The sequence below is a fragment of the Perissodus microlepis genome, chromosome 18 (assembly GCF_051167445.1).
Source record: "Perissodus microlepis isolate ML-2025 ecotype Zambia chromosome 18, ASM5116744v1, whole genome shotgun sequence".
In the NCBI taxonomy this organism is placed as follows: Eukaryota; Metazoa; Chordata; class Actinopteri; order Cichliformes; family Cichlidae; genus Perissodus; species Perissodus microlepis.
This window is the reverse complement of record NC_140478.1, coordinates 10,928,330-10,943,794: the sequence shown is the minus strand read 5'-3', so window position 1 is coordinate 10,943,794 and position 15,465 is coordinate 10,928,330. Positions and strand designations below refer to the sequence as shown.

General features: G+C 41.0%; 2 protein-coding genes across 2 annotated transcripts; one reads left to right on the top strand and one right to left on the bottom strand.

Annotated features, from left to right (window-relative positions):
* The first annotated feature begins 22 nt into the window (after nt 1–22).
* LOC146367336 (uncharacterized protein C1orf21 homolog) lies at nt 23–10,313 on the top strand. The gene is made up of 6 exons (XM_084912589.1): nt 23–367; nt 1,326–1,470; nt 4,098–4,177; nt 5,477–5,547; nt 5,624–5,687; nt 9,400–10,313. Exons 2-6 carry the CDS (start codon nt 1,380–1,382, stop codon nt 9,436–9,438), a joined length of 345 nt encoding a protein of 114 aa, XP_084768715.1. The 5' UTR covers nt 23–367; nt 1,326–1,379; the 3' UTR covers nt 9,439–10,313.
* A 1,673-nt stretch (nt 10,314–11,986) lies between these two features.
* On the bottom strand, nt 11,987–13,745 carry tsen15 (TSEN15 tRNA splicing endonuclease subunit). Its single transcript, XM_084912588.1, has 4 exons — nt 13,560–13,745; nt 13,397–13,478; nt 13,097–13,232; nt 11,987–13,000 (listed from the first exon to the last, which is right to left on the bottom strand). The coding sequence occupies exons 1-4, from the start codon at nt 13,620–13,622 to the stop codon at nt 12,829–12,831; spliced, it is 453 nt and encodes a 150-aa protein (XP_084768714.1). The 5' UTR covers nt 13,623–13,745; the 3' UTR covers nt 11,987–12,828.
* Nucleotides 13,746–15,465: the final 1,720 nt, after the last annotated feature.

Here is a 15,465-nt window from a genome sequence, read left to right as displayed (position 1 = left end):
CACAAGACCGCCCTACCCCCAGTCGTCATTTTTCAGTCGCGTAGAGGTATGCTGTGGTTCCTGGGACGCTAACTGGGTTTCTTTGTATGTATTTCCCCTGAAAAACAAGCCCGCATGAGCCGTGTTTTGAGTCGCCGGTGTATCCCCTGCCGAGCAGGCGCTGTTGGGTCACTCTGAGCGGGTATGGGGCCACGAGCTCCAGCAGCGCGTGCAGCAGACAGCTGGCAGACGGAGCGCCTGCACCTCCACTGCTGATGCCCGTGTGTGCTGGGCTCAGACATGCAGATGCGGTCTGGCTGGCTTCTCCGTCTAGACTGAAGTCTCCCTGAACTAAAAAAAAACAGAGAAGCATGGACACACCAGAGAGGTAATCTAGCTCCGAGAGCGCAGCACTTCCAATCTCATTTTTTGCTTTATTTTTATTTTATCTGTCTGAGGTCGTTTTCCTGTTGGCCGTGGAATCGTAGGTCCCCCCCCCCCCCCCTATTTGTATAAGTCCCCTGGATGAGAAGATTGTGGCTATTCTGCGGCTTTAAAAGCAGTTCGTCTCTATTTGCTTGTCTACAACTAAATGTGTCGCGAGGAGATGTCGCTTTTTAATTTTTTTTATTGTATTTATTTATTTTTATCTGTGTAAATGTGCAAATTAAAGCCAGTCGTAAGAAGGCTTGTTTAGGGTGCGGGAACAGCTGAGTCCCCTACAGCTGGACCCCGCAGGATCATTCATAACATAAGGGGATGAAGCACTTTGTATTTTCCAGAGCCTAATGCAAAGCACTTAGCGTGCGATCAAGTGATTAGGTGTAACAGACTGTTAGCCATATTTCTGTGGCTCCTATAGCCCGGTGTAACGGTGAGGATGGGAACATTTGTGCGCAGTCGTTTTAATCCTCTGAGCGCCACAGAAAGCCCCCATTCGCTAATAAAAATGACCCGGCGGCTTGGCACAGTGGCATCCCAACATCCTGAATGGCCTTATTGTTGCGGTGCAGCTGGCACCGCCGTGCGCACGCTGTGGCTGCCAGAGCGACGTGTGCGTGATTCATAACCAGGAGAAACCATCCATTATACTGTCTCTGGTAGAATAGTTGAAGATGCCCGCGTGTTTTAATTCTAGGGTGGGGCGCTTCATGACTAATTGATTATGGAAACAGTGATTCCCATGGCTGGAGTTCGGGGACATTAAGGCTAGTTTGCATTTCTTTCCTGTGCACTGATCATGATCCCCAGAGACAAAATCTTCAGTTTCCCCCCTCATGTGTGATCCCTTCGGCTTATCTAAGCATAGGCCGTCACTTCCTCATAACTGTCCTCCGCTACCCCAGGTGTGCCTGTCATGCTCGGGGCTGAGGTAAAGAGCAGCTGAGGAGAAGAAGGAGATGGGCTGCACTTCGGCCAAGCAGGTGTCTGCCGTGCCCAACGGTGAGGAGGAGCAGAATAAAGCCTACAGCAACGGAGACCTCCTGTCTGGTGAGTCTGTCTATGCAAAAATTACCTTTACATTCATATTTCTCACATACCTGTTCAGGTACTTTCTGAAAATACTGTAATTTCTAAGATGACTTTAGGTCTGTCAGGAATAATAATAAGACTGTCAGCGAATGTGCCACAACATTTTACTAACAGATCTGTAAAATGTGAAAAATACATGCCATCAACGGTTATTATAGTAAAAAAAAAAATCTAAATGAAATGCTTAAACGAAATAAAGATTAACTACCTTTAAGTTTAGCCTTTATTGACACAGCAAGCATGAGGAAGCTTTGCCACATTTACTGAGATTCAGGATGTTTACCTGACTGGGAGTCTTGTGTTTGTATTGTAACGTGTTCTGAACTTTAATATGTGGCACTGACAAACAGCAGTTTGGTACAATAATAATGTAACAATAACTTAACAACAACAACACATTTATATAACAATGTCACAAGGTGCTTCAAATAAAAAGTTTAAAACAAAATCAGAGAACTAGTTAAAAACATACAAAATAAAAAGGCAAGGCTAATATGAACATACTAGAGGGGGCTAACAACATTCATTAAACATTTTCAATTAAAACTTTTTAAGAGGTTTTAAAGCAAATTAAGACATTTCCATTCTCATCTCAGACAGCAGACTGTTCTACACTTGGCAGCAGCCCTGTGTTCTTTATTTATTAGTTGAGGCCTTGGAATAACCAGCAGAGCCGCATTCACCGATCTAAGTAAACACTCAGGCACATAAGTAAAACATAAATATGTTTCCGATGTACTTTGGAGCAAAGCCATTTAAAGCTTTAAAAGTTATAAGTAAAAATTTAAAGTCAGTATGACTTTGAAAAGGCAGCCCAGCTCCAGAGTGATGTGTTCCAATTTCTTGGTTCCTGTTACGATCTGAGCAACACCGTTCTGCCTCATCTGGAGTCAGTGAAGTGAGCGCTAAATGATGGCACTGTAAAGAGCCTTGTAATAATTAATGCAAGAAAACAAATGCATGTGTAGGTAGCAGATTTTTTTCACATCAAAGCTGCCATTGTTAGCTTTAAAAAAGAACATAGACACACATAATTAATGCGGATGAATAGATTTTTAAGTCTGCTGGGTTATTGTACAGCAGGAAGACATAGACCTGTGTGTCATTTGCATATCAGAGTTAATGACTCTGTCACTGTGAACGATCAGGCTGAGAGGAAGCGCGTTCCTTTAAAAAAGACGTGGGCTAAGGACCGAGCCCTGAGGAACGCCACAGTTAAAATCAGTCACAGAGGCATCTACATCACTTGCATGTAAATGCGCCTCAATAACAGTTTTTGTTGACCTGGGTTCCACAGGTCGTCTCGTCTGAGCTCCTCGTCCATGTAGACATGATTACATCACATCGCTCCTGCTGAATTTTGTTTTTCCCCCCAGTTACAGCACTGCACACGTGGCCAGCAACAATACCCAGATAGACTGTGGCATCCAAACTATGGCTGAGTGGGTTTTAAGGAGCTCAAAATACGCCAAGAAAACATTCTCCACTTCATTACACCACCACCAGCAGCCTTTACACAAGGCAGGCCTGGTCCACTGATTCATGCTGTTGACACCAAATTGTGACCCTCCAATCTGAAGACTCAGCAGAAATCAAGATTAAACAGAGCTGTAATGGTGTCTGTGCCTGCTGCAGTTTTCACAGTAAATATTGGTTATCTGAGATTCTGTAGCCATTCAATCACAGCCTGGCCATTGTCCTTTAATCACTCTCATCAATGGAGAGTGATTAAAGGTTGGAGCACATGGAGGATGCGCAGTGCAGGACAGCTGCTCATTGGATGGGTTTTTAATTTTCCAAAGCATGCTGGGTAAACAAAGACTTGTGTTGAAAATCCTCGAAGATCAGCCGTTTCAGAAATACAAGCCAGTCCATCTGGCACTTACAAAAAATACAGCGTTTGTGAAATAAGTGAAGTGATCTGCATCAGCATGAGCTAATGTATTACACTGCAGCCACACGATCCGGCTGATTGGATAATTACATCAAGAAGCAGGTGTACAGCTTTTCCTAATAAGGTGTATTAGTTATATTAAGGTATATATAAGTAAAGGTACAAAACATGTCACATCTGTTTTTGTAACAGTCTAAATTAAAAAATCTAAATAAAGAAGTTAATCAAACCTGTATTCAGGTAGCTGTATTAAAGCTGTCACACGCAGGTTATCGTCTTACATCTGAATTAATGTGATTGCTTCTATAGATGAACAGTAACAGTCTGATGTGTTGTAACTGTTGTTACTATGTGCCGTATCTATATTTTCATTTCTTCTTTTCCAAATGTGCAGCGTGGGAGAGGTTGAGAAGAGGGGGACTGCCCATGTGTGAGGCAGAAAATGGAGAGGAGAATCAGGCTAACAGCTCGTGTGTTTGCAGCTTGCCAGCCATTGTTAAAAGAGGATTTAGTCTAGAGTGTGAGAATTCAACCACGTAATTACTTTACCAAGTACTGAACTGTGAGAACTATTAACCTCGGAGGATTGTGGTGATCGGAGCGGCCATGAGTGGGTCATCCTCTGCGTGCCTGCTGTCTGCTGTCGCATATTAATCGGAGATGTGGTCCTCTGTCTCCCACTCTGTCACAGATGAGTACAAGATGAAAGGAGTGGAGAAAGTCAAGTACATCAGCGGAGAAGAGGCGGGAGAGGACGGCCAGGAAAGCACGGTGTGTGGTTTTTCTTTTGTCCTCTGTGTTTTTTATTTTGTCTCTAGTGGAGTATTTAATGGCGGCTTGTAAAAACACAGTCAGTTTGTTCGGGGTAAGTCGTGACGCGAACTTCAGGATCACACAAACTCAGCTGAGGCTTTAGAGCACCGTGCAGCATCGATTTGCATGTTAATGAGGAACTACTGTAACCCAATAATGCAGGAGGACAGAGGAGCTTCCATATATACTCGGCACTGATTATATAAAAGTGATACTTTTGGATAGAAAGTGTTTTTTGTTGCTTTTTTTCATTATTTCACAGTTTAGGCGATGTGGACATTATGAAAATTTCTTAATACAAAATAAATAAATGAAAATCAACATTTAACTGAATGAGCTGATATTTGTAGTAATCTCCCTATTTATCTTTTTATTTTAACTTCCTTATTACTCCCATTCTTTTTATGATTTTAAATGCATTTATTTCTGAGTTATGTAGCCCTTTTCATTTTCTTTCGCTTCCCTAAAATACATTTATTTCTGTTTTTCTTTATGCATTTTTACTCCATAATGTAAATGACAAGGCTACTTGTCACTTTGTTAACCTTTCACCCAGTTTTACCGTCATCCTTTGTTCCCACAACACTAACCACTCAGATGATCACAAGAACTGAGATATCTAGCCAACAGAGAAAAACTGCATATATAAATAGGTATAATACAGTGGCCCTCATAGGTCAAACGCACAGCAACTTAAGAAAACAGCTGCAAATAGAAAAATGCTTCCAAAGCACACAAAACACAATGGAAATAGCAAAACTGCAGCAAAAGCTAAAAAAATAATAAAAATCACAAAAAATGGAAGTATTTCTGGGAACAGATGGACCAGCTGTGGAAGTGGTGAACACTTCTGGTATGTTTTGGGGGGTTGAAATATATTTATTTAGTTATTGGTGGCGCTTTATTCTGTTTGCTGGTGTTTTCTTAAGTGTCAATGCGTTTGACCTTTCAGGGCTACCACAGTAGGTAAAAGAAAGTTACAAATCTGAAAGCAATAGCATAAAATTAATAAAAATGCAAACAAAAACAGAAGCAAAATTTTATTTTCAGTGTCATTTTACTGCTTTTAAGTGCATAATAATTTCATTGTTGAGTCAGTCATTTTTACATTTTAGCACACTGGGATCTCCATAATTCAAAAATGATTTAGTTTTGCATTTCTGTGTTTTTCAAGCTTCTTTATAAAAGAGCAGAGGTGAGCATTTGATAGTGTTGTTCACTGTCCTCAATCATTTATCTGTGTGTTTGATACTGCAGGAAGTAAGTGCTCTCCTTGATAAAGCTCCGCACGGAGATGAAACAGGATCAAATGGAAATGGAAAAATTCTGTAAGTGACTGACTAATGGTTTTGTTTGTGCTATCATGCTGCCAGCCTCTAACCTGGTCTCCTTCCCTCCTCGCAGGAGCATCCACTCCTCGGAAAGTCAGCAAGAATTCTTCCGGATGTTAGATGAAAAAATTGAAAAGGTAAAGAATGACAAACCTTTACTGGAGATCTATTTATGTTTTTGTGTCTTTGTAAGGAAAAAAAACAGGTTAAATAACATAATGGAAGTTAATCCTATTGGTGCTGCAAATCTGTAGCAAGTGAGGACACAGCAGACGAGATAATGATACTGCAAAACAATCTCAATCTGTCAGGTCCACTCTATTCTCCCAGTGTGGTTATTTAAAGGGATATTGGCTGTGCTGCCAGATCCTGAAATATTATACCACTGTGTGCCACAGAGCTCAAAAATACTTTAAAAACCTATACAAGAACATTTACGTCACTCTTTTGCAAAAGAACTGTGGTTTATTTTGAGATTATCCCACTGTCCTGCTGCTGGAAAAACTCATAGAGACCAAAATAACTGTTAATGTGTAGCTGAAAGTAGTCATAAACGCCTGCTTCAGTAAGATTTTCCAAAATGTAAAGAGGCCTCTTTAAGTGCGTGCCTGAATTTCCGCTGCTTGACTCCATTTAAGCTGAAAAAAGTCATTTCCTTTCATTCATGTTTGACTGAGACCTTGCTGCAAATACTTCAACAAAATGCTGCGTTATCTTTGCACGGTGGGGCTGCAAAATAATTTAGCATTCCTCCTTGTCAACACATGCACAAATGAACTGATTAGTTGTGTGCATTAGTCATTTTTTTGCAGACTGAAAGCATAACTTTGTGGTGACTGAGTCAGACTCTAGGGAATTTGCAGTGGCATTGTTGTTACTCCAAAACTTTATTGCTTGTTGCTAAACACTTAATTGGCTGAAAAAGCTGAGAGGAGACAGCAGCTCATACTCATAACACTAGAAAGCTAGAACAAGAAAACTAATTAAAAGGCATTGGCTTTCACATTTTTTTATACCTTAAAGCAGAGGTGTCCACCTCCAGACTTCAAGTACCGGTGTCCTGCAGGTTTTAGATATCACCCTGGGTCAACACACCTAAATCACATGATTAGTTCATCACCAGGCCTCTGGAGAACTTCAAGACATGTTCAGGAGGTAATTTAGCCATTTAAATCAGCTGTGTTGGATCAAGGACACATCTAAAACCTGCAGGACACCGGCCCTTGAGGCTTGGAGTTGGACATCCCTGCCTTAAAGCATGCTGGTAAATACCCACAACTAACTGGGAGCTTTTATTTTGAAAAGCAGTGACTCTTAACGCTGTAAACCAGCGGTCCCCAACCCCCGGGCCTCGGACCGGTACCGGTCCGTGAGTCGTTTGGAACCGGGCCGCGAGAGTTGAGGCTCAGGTGTGAAATGTATGGTTTTCAGGGTTTTTATCGGTTTTCAGCGTTATTTTGTTATCGTTTTGATCGTTAACTCGGTTTTCCTGGGTCTTTTCATGTGTGTTATGAATAAATCTTCTTTTTTTCGTTACCGGTACTAGTTTTATTTTGTTGTATTTATCCGCGACACCTTAAAGGCCGATCCGTGAAAATATTGTCGGGCATAAACCGGTCCGTGGCACAAAAAGGTTGGAGACCGCTGCTGTAAACTACATGCTTTTATTTTGAAAATACCGTAGTGTCAAAGCATCTTGATGTCTAAAGAGTAATTGGATGTTTTACGGTGAAAAGAAAAAAAGTGTGACTTTAAAGCACTTTATTAGATTTTATTTATTTTTTAAAATCAGATTTCATCCTAACAGAGGTGCTTTCTGCTGCCCCCCTTGTATTTCAAGGGGTTGCCACACTGGATGAATGTGCATGTTAATTTGGAACAGACTTTACCAAATGCCCCTGGGACCGGCCTAGGAGTGCATTAGCTTGCGACCACTAAGGCTGGACGTATTTCTCGATCTTTGCATGTAAGGTGAATGTGTTTACCACTACAGCTCTGAGCCACCAGCTGTGGGCACCTTGGTATTTTCCCATATATAAGTGAGGGGTTCTGTCATTTCCACAGCTGGTCCATCATGTTATTGTCTCCAAAAAATCTCACAAATACATTTTGTGAGATTTTGGGGTTTTTTTCTACTTCCCTTGTGCATTTTACATCTCAGGCCCACCGTGCATTTGCCCCACCACGATACCTGTCGGTTTACACAAATATGGGCTCAAAATGTGGTCATAAATATTTTGTACTTGTAAAAAAGATTTGTATGTGTAAACAAGATTTGTGTGTGCGTAAAAAAGATTTGTATGTGTAAAAAGAATTTGTGTGTGCGTAAAAAAGATTTCTATGTGTAAAAAAGATTTGTATGTGTAAAAAGAATTTGTGTGTGCGTAAAAAAGATTTGTATGTGTAAAAAGAATTTGTGTGTGTGTGTAAAAAAGATTTGTATGTGTAAAAAAGATTTGTATGTGTAAAAAGAATTTGTGTGTGCGTGAAAAAGATTTGTATGTGTAAAAAGAATTTGTGTGTGTGTAAAAAAGATTTGTATGTGTAAAAAAGATTTGTGTGTGCGTAAAAAAGATTTGTGTGTGGACTTAGCCCAAAAAAACCCCTGCAAGTTACAAGTACGAATTTTGACCCTATTTTTCTTCCTTTCATCTGATTGGTCAATGTCATGTCAATCACAAATGTAACAATCCAATCAGAGAACAGATGGGTTTGGCTGTCGGAGGGGCGCTTTTTTTGAACTGCAGGTCTTTGAAGGGAATAAATGTCCTTTTACATGCCAACCCAGCGTTTTCCTTCATCACCAGGAAGGAAAACAGTCTGTGGTCGTCCTAGTTTGGTGATTTTTGTGTCACAGGTCTACGTGTTTAATATAGGGACTTCCACAGCCTTTTCAACAGCGCTGCGGACCGCGGGGTGGGGGCGGGCAGTGTTTTGGAAATGACAGTCTTCATTACAAAGCTTTCTTCGTTATGAATTAGCATAGATGTTTTTATTGAACATTTGAAGAACTAGCAAAAAAAACAGAAACTCTTGTAGAGGACATAAAGTCAGAGATAGAAAAGACAAGGAGCAGGTGCATCTAGTACAGGTAGAGCTGCTGCAAAAACCCACAGAGCCCAGCAGTCAGCGCAACAAATTCTGGATCCTTTGCTTTTAGTTAGCAGTTAGCATTAGCAGCACATCCTGCATCCGATGTGAAAGGACTTTTATGCTGCGCACTGTGACTCACAGCAATGGTCCCGGGTCAGCCCTGACTTTGTGTTAAACTAATCCTAAAGTAATAATGGTATTTCTAACCACTGATATACCACAACTTTATCCTTTCAACAGCTGCTGAAAGTTAGGGGACCTAGCTGCTATCGGATATTTATATAGAGATCCTCCAGCTTCAAACTGTATTACCCTTCAAGGACCTGCAGTTCAAAAAAGCGCCCCTCCGACAGCCAAACCCATCTGTTCTCTGATTGGATTGTTACATTTGTGATTGACATGACATTGACCAATCAGATGAAAGGAAGAAAAATAGGGTCAAAATTCGTACTTGTAACTTGCAGGGGTTTTTTTGGGCTAAGTCCACACACAAATCTTATATACGCACACACAAATCTTTTTTACACATACAAATCTTTTTTACACACACACAAATTCTTTTTACACATACAAATCTTTTTTACGCACACACAAATTCTTTTTACACATACAAATCTTTTTTACGCACATACAAATCTTTTTTACAAGTACAAAATATTTATGACCACATTTTGAGCCCATACACAAAATGTTATAACTGTAAAACTAGTTGTATCTGGCTAATACCTGAATACTCTGCGTGTGTGTCGTATCCAGGGCCGGGATTACTGCTCAGAAGAGGAGGATATGACATAACCCCGTTGTCACAAATCCACACGTCCCAGTATGAGAAACTGTCCAGCATTATGGATAGACCATGTCCCAGAGGACTCTTTGATGTATGTGCACGCCCGAGAAGGAAGGAGTATTGAAACTAGCACTTTTTTCTTTTTGCCCTCCTGCCACTACCCACTCGTCTGACCAAGTCCCAGAAAGATCATGACGGAAATCAGCGCCGAGGTTCTCCCAAGAGTGACATGAGATTTGAAGCCATTACAGGGTAACAGAAGATCTAACACTTTTCTTTCCTTGCTGGAATTTCTCAGTATAAATAGCTGTCACCGAGACTTACTATACACATGTGAAAGACTCAGGCTGCTGTCAGTGTGAATTTCCGGCAACAGGAACAACCACTGCTCTCGTGGACACTGACTCAAATAGAAAATAATGCCCTTGCATCATTTAATCCTTGAAAGCCTCTCCGACAAGTCAACGGGTTGGAAACTTCCTGCATTCCAAGACGCAGTACAGACCTCTTTTCTACAGTATGTTGGCCACTCCAGTGTTTGTCTGCTCATATTTGTTTCTGTTCTGATGTAGAGTATTTATGTTGAATAAGGCTCAGGGTTGAAGTGTTGTAATCTTTCTCTCATGTAGTTAAGTCTTTCCCCTCATTAGAACACTGTTACACCATTAAAAGACGCACACACACACACACGCTGTCACACATGGGTTACAGATAGAGCCCTCTCTAGTGTCTGATTCATATAAGCCTAAGAGGTGAACACCACAACTTCACACAAGTCTCATTATGTATCTGATTCACCGGTGTTATGTTGTTGTGTTCGGTTTCTTTGTTTTGGTTTTTTTTTTTGTTTTCTAGGAAAAATAAAAGTGATTTAAGTAATTTATTCCCATTGTTGTGTTGTTTTTAAAACAACCTGATGGTGATAGCCATGATGAATTATTTTACGTGATGTATTCATTACCACATTACTATGTCAACCACTTGTAGTAAATACAACCGTACTATAAAAGTGCACTGTAACTAGTGAAAACACTGGAATTGGGAGATACGATCATTTGTAGACAGCTCTTTGAGATGGACTCAGTGTTGAGAGTTATTGCAGTATATAGGAGCATCAGTACTTTTCTGTAAAACCATTTTCATCCACTCGTCTTTACAACATTGCTTCAGTTCATGAAGGTTTAATTAGGTTGAGGTCTGGACTTTGACTTGGTCATTGCAACACCTTGATTGTTTTCTTTTTCAGCCGTTCTGTTGTAAATCTGCTGCTGTGCTTGGGATCATTGTACTGCTGCATGACCCATTTTTTGCTGTCGCTCAGATGGCCACGTTTTACTATAGTATACTTTGGTGGAGTTCGTGGTCGACACATCAGTGGCTGCAAGGTGCTCCTGTAGCTACAAAATAAGCCCAAATGATCACCCTTCCACCACCGTGCTTGACAGTTTGTAGGCGGTCTCTGTGCTGGTATGCTGTTTGGTTTTCAACGTGTGGAAAAATATCTCCACTTTGGCTTCATCTGTTCAGAGGACGTTGTTGCCCAAGTCTTGTGTTTGTTCAGATGGAGCTGGGCTGGCATGTTCTTTCAAAGTGAGGTCTTCTGCCAACTTTTCCAAACAAGCCGTACTTGGTCAGTCTGTTTCTAACTTTACTGTCATGAAGTTTAACATGTTACATGCTGAGGCTGATGTAGAGTCTGAGATTGCACGGTCTGAGTTTACTGAGATGTCCACTGCTTAGATCGAATCATTATGTATCTTTCTCACAGGAGGAGGATGGACATCAAAGTGCTTGTAACTCTTCCCAGATTGATGAGCAGCAATAATTACTTATTTAATATCACTGTCGACATCTTTCATTCTTTGCGCTGACAATATGATCAGTGCTCTCTGGTGGACACAATATTTAATGGCCTCAATTTCAAAATCATTGCAAGCACAACTTGTGCTTGTTTTTTAATTAATGGCAAACACACTACATATACACCAATACAGGGATTTCTGCACTGCACTCCAAAATTAATAAAGGAATTTTTTTTGCTATTTTTTTGTTACTTATAAAGTCTACAAACTGAAGCAGGAAACAATTTGCCACTTTTATCGACAAGCTGAGTTAGTTGGCTTGCTAACTCAGCAGCCATTTTTGGTACTAACATTAACAAAAGCTCTGCATTTAGTAACACCTGTTTACTTACCATTTCCAGCCAAAATGCCTGCTGTGGAAAAACACCTTTAACATTCATAACATCCCTCAAATCACACTTCAGCGTTGGCACCAAGTTTTCAAAAAATAAAACAATGTTTACCTTAGGTAAATACATTTGAAACTATTAGTCTTTCTCACACCTGATATTTATTTCAAAATAAGGCACATTTGTTTAAAAAAATAAATAAAACAATCACTGACATTTATAGTAGATCTTAATAATTGTGTTTAAGGGATTCTTGTCAAAAACCAATGTGCTGACATGGATTATAAACCATAGGCGTAAATTTCAGGGGGATACGTGCACCTCCCCAAAATATTAGACTTGAGACACTATGACCTTGTGTCTACTTTTTGTGTTGTTTTTTTTTTTTTTTTTTTACACAAACAGAGACATTTCCCTCATGAACAGATGCAGAAAAGTTACAAAATGAACCAGAAAGTAATGAAATGAAGTGTCCGATCTAACCAACTGGACAGCTTTGGAAAATTCAAGGAGTGCATAGATTATGAACTTTTAGCTGTATTTTCATAAGTGTTACAGCTTTGCCATTCAAATCACATCAAAGTAATTAACTTTCAGATAAACAATTAAACGACAGATAAGTTCCTGTTTTCCTACTATCTACTACAGAAATGTCTGTTTTTTGTTTTACAACAAACAAATAAAGATCATTTTCCTTGAATTAACAAAAAATGGATATTTTATATTTGCAGGACAGTCTGGGTAATGAACTACCTTTTCAGGAACTACTTTTCCTGTAATTTGTCACATTTATCACATATACTCACTGGCAAAGCAGTAAGCTTTGTGGATGCTGACTCATCCGGCCCCCTTGAAAGGTTTCTTTGGAGGCATGGAAACGAGATATGGCATCCCTGATTTCATTGTGAAAGGTTCTACTCAACTCTGTAGTGTGCATACGCCGCAGCAAACAAACCAAACCACTCCATATATTGTAACAGGAGCTCAACTGTCATTAAAAAAGGAATGTTACTTCTAATCTCTGTACCCTTTTCTTAAGGTTAATTTTATCTCTTTTCGCCTTAACCTATCAACATGCATCTGAGGTGAACTTCACGATGCCAGAGGTTGTCACAAGGTCATCCTAACAATCACATACTCCCCCTGAAGGGGTCCTCTGGGGCTCTTTTCCATCTTTGAGCGATTCATCACATTCTCAGTCAGCTGCTCAGCGCTGTTGCCGCCTCTTCCGGTGCTGCCGGCGTCCCATATCCTGAAAAGGTCCTACAGGAGGGTCTGGCGTCACCAGGCCATCCGTCATCCTCTGGTAGACCAGCGTGGAGTCAGCTGCTACTGCACACAGCAGCACAGGAAAGCCTCTATCCAGGACGTGTCGTATGCTGCACAGCAGAGAAGGAAGAAGCCGTAAGATTCAGAGGTTTGGCAGGATAACCTGTGAGGGTAAAAGTGTGGGAGCTTGACCAGTGTCTTAACACCTTTTGTGAGTCACAGACTGGTGAGCGGGCAGGGGAAGGATCATCAGAGTGGGTGCTCCTTCCTTCTCCCTCGCTTCCAGTAAAACCACCTGCAGCTCAGAACTCTTCACGCAGGACACCTCCTTCCAGCGCCGCACTGCAGAGAGCAAGAAGCCCAGTGTGAGTGTGAGCCTAAGTTATGACATCATGTTTTTCTTCCTGTAAGAAAGGAAGAAGAGCTGGGAGATGTAAGGAGTCCAGGATACACCACACAGGGAATCTCAAACTGACTCCCGTGTTTCAGAACCCTGCCAAACTCACCCTCAGTAAGATCCATGTACACAAGAAAAGCTGCATGCACCTGAGCGCTGTCCTCAATCTGCAGGTCCTTCATCTGCTGGTACTGACACACACACACAGATTACTTACAGTAGATTCCTGGCAGACTCCCTGCCTGCACACACAGAGCTGCTCTCACACTCACCGCGGGATGCTGCACGATCCAGTTCGGAGGAGGACGTTTCTCTCCGCCTGACGCTCCCGACATGTTCGTTACTAAACAAAGCTGCAAGCGATCACCGGCTCAGTTACCACTACATGACGCCATGCTGTTGTAACGGCACGCTCTCACCCAGTGCGACTGTTAAAATCGTCCGTGCGGAAACGTTTTTGTTGTCCGTGCAAAACACGTACGCAGACAGGAGACCGCTCTCCTTTCGGGGTCTGTATTAAAGTCAGTCATTTCTATTCATCATGCTAGTCCTAAAATTAACTTATAGGTAAATACTGGGCAAAAGTTTTGAGCCACACATCCTTTCTTTGTATTTTGCTTGACTGACATTCCTGTTATTTTTAAAGTGGTCCTAACAATACTTCTCCAGACTCTCTGAAAAAAATTAGCAGTTTTAATTTAATTTAATTTTATGTACGTTTGCAAAATATAAAAAGATGAGTGGTGACTCGGGACTTTTGCTCAGTACTCACTAGTTCCTGCATCGTTATATTTACTTTACGTATTACTGACATCTAATAAACTGACTTCCACCAACCGATCTTATATAAAAGAAAGAAAGAATAAAAACTGCACTTTCTTACAGGCCTGATGACTTTATTCGTTTTAGCGAGACATTATCTCATCGAAAAATAATAAACAGTAACATTAATGGTGATATTAAATCTGCAGACTCGCAAAGCCTGGTGATCTTTAGATGTATGAGTGCCACTGCCACAAACACTATTAGAGACATTATTGTTCAGTTAAATGACCTGGAGCCTCTTATCCACACACTGACAGAGACATTACTGTAATTCTGCTTAATGTGGTTGACTCCGTAACCAGAGTCTTTATTCAGTCTTTGATCACTTTTTCATTGAATCATATTTTGTCATTTTTTCTTTCACAATCAGATCCCATGCATCGCTCCTGTGTCACTTGCTCTATGTTCACCCTTTCCTCTTATACCCAATAAATTCTCCTGAAACCAAGAACCTGTGCTTAAAAATAGATTTACTGTATTCCGGTGTTTAATGTCAGTTGTGTGTCCAGTTCACAGTTCACAGTTCTACGAATACTTCACCTTAAAAACAAAAATCCAACAACATTTATTGACATCATTTAAGGCTGGGGAAAAGCTTTCCGGTTATGATGCACTATTTTGCTGAACAGCCACTTATTCGCCTGAAATTTGAAACCAGTCTTAGACCAAAGGGAGAGGATGTCATCCATAGCATTAATGCTACACTGACAGCTGCGAATGGCAAGTGTGACATTTGAAAATCTTACAAATGTGAGCACACATTTTATCCATAATAGTAAAAATGCCCACAAGATGTCTGGATTTCTGATAAAACTGGTACCAGTTGGAAGTTTTTTTGACAGTTTGAAACTGGGTGCTGATGAGTTAAGTTCCAGAGGAGCACAGCAGACAGACCTGGCTAAGAGAGCTCAAGCACTGGCTGGAAGGTGAAGCTTGAGAAGTTCTCGTGCATATTGTCATACTGGAAAGTCCGGCCTTCCGGTAGGTAGTGAAGAACCTATGAATCTGAGAAATGCAGATTCATAGTATAAGGCTCTTTTGGGATAATTCTGTTCTGATCATTTGTGTAGCTGTGTGCTATTTGCTTGCTCGCATTTTTCACAGTCCTCCTCTCAGCTGCAGGCTGTGGCTATAGACATTCAGACGGTGACTGTGACTACAGCTGAGGTCGTCTGCTTCCTCTGACACTGCAACATCTGGAAGCACGTGCAGACTTAAACTGTGCACTGAGGACTTTCATTGTTAAAAACAGCTTCCCTATAGTCAACAGGGAAGGACTTAAAATGATGATGGCTGCTGTTACCCTCTAGGTGGTGCAGCAAGAACTGCAATAGGTGCCCCGCGCGCGCGCGC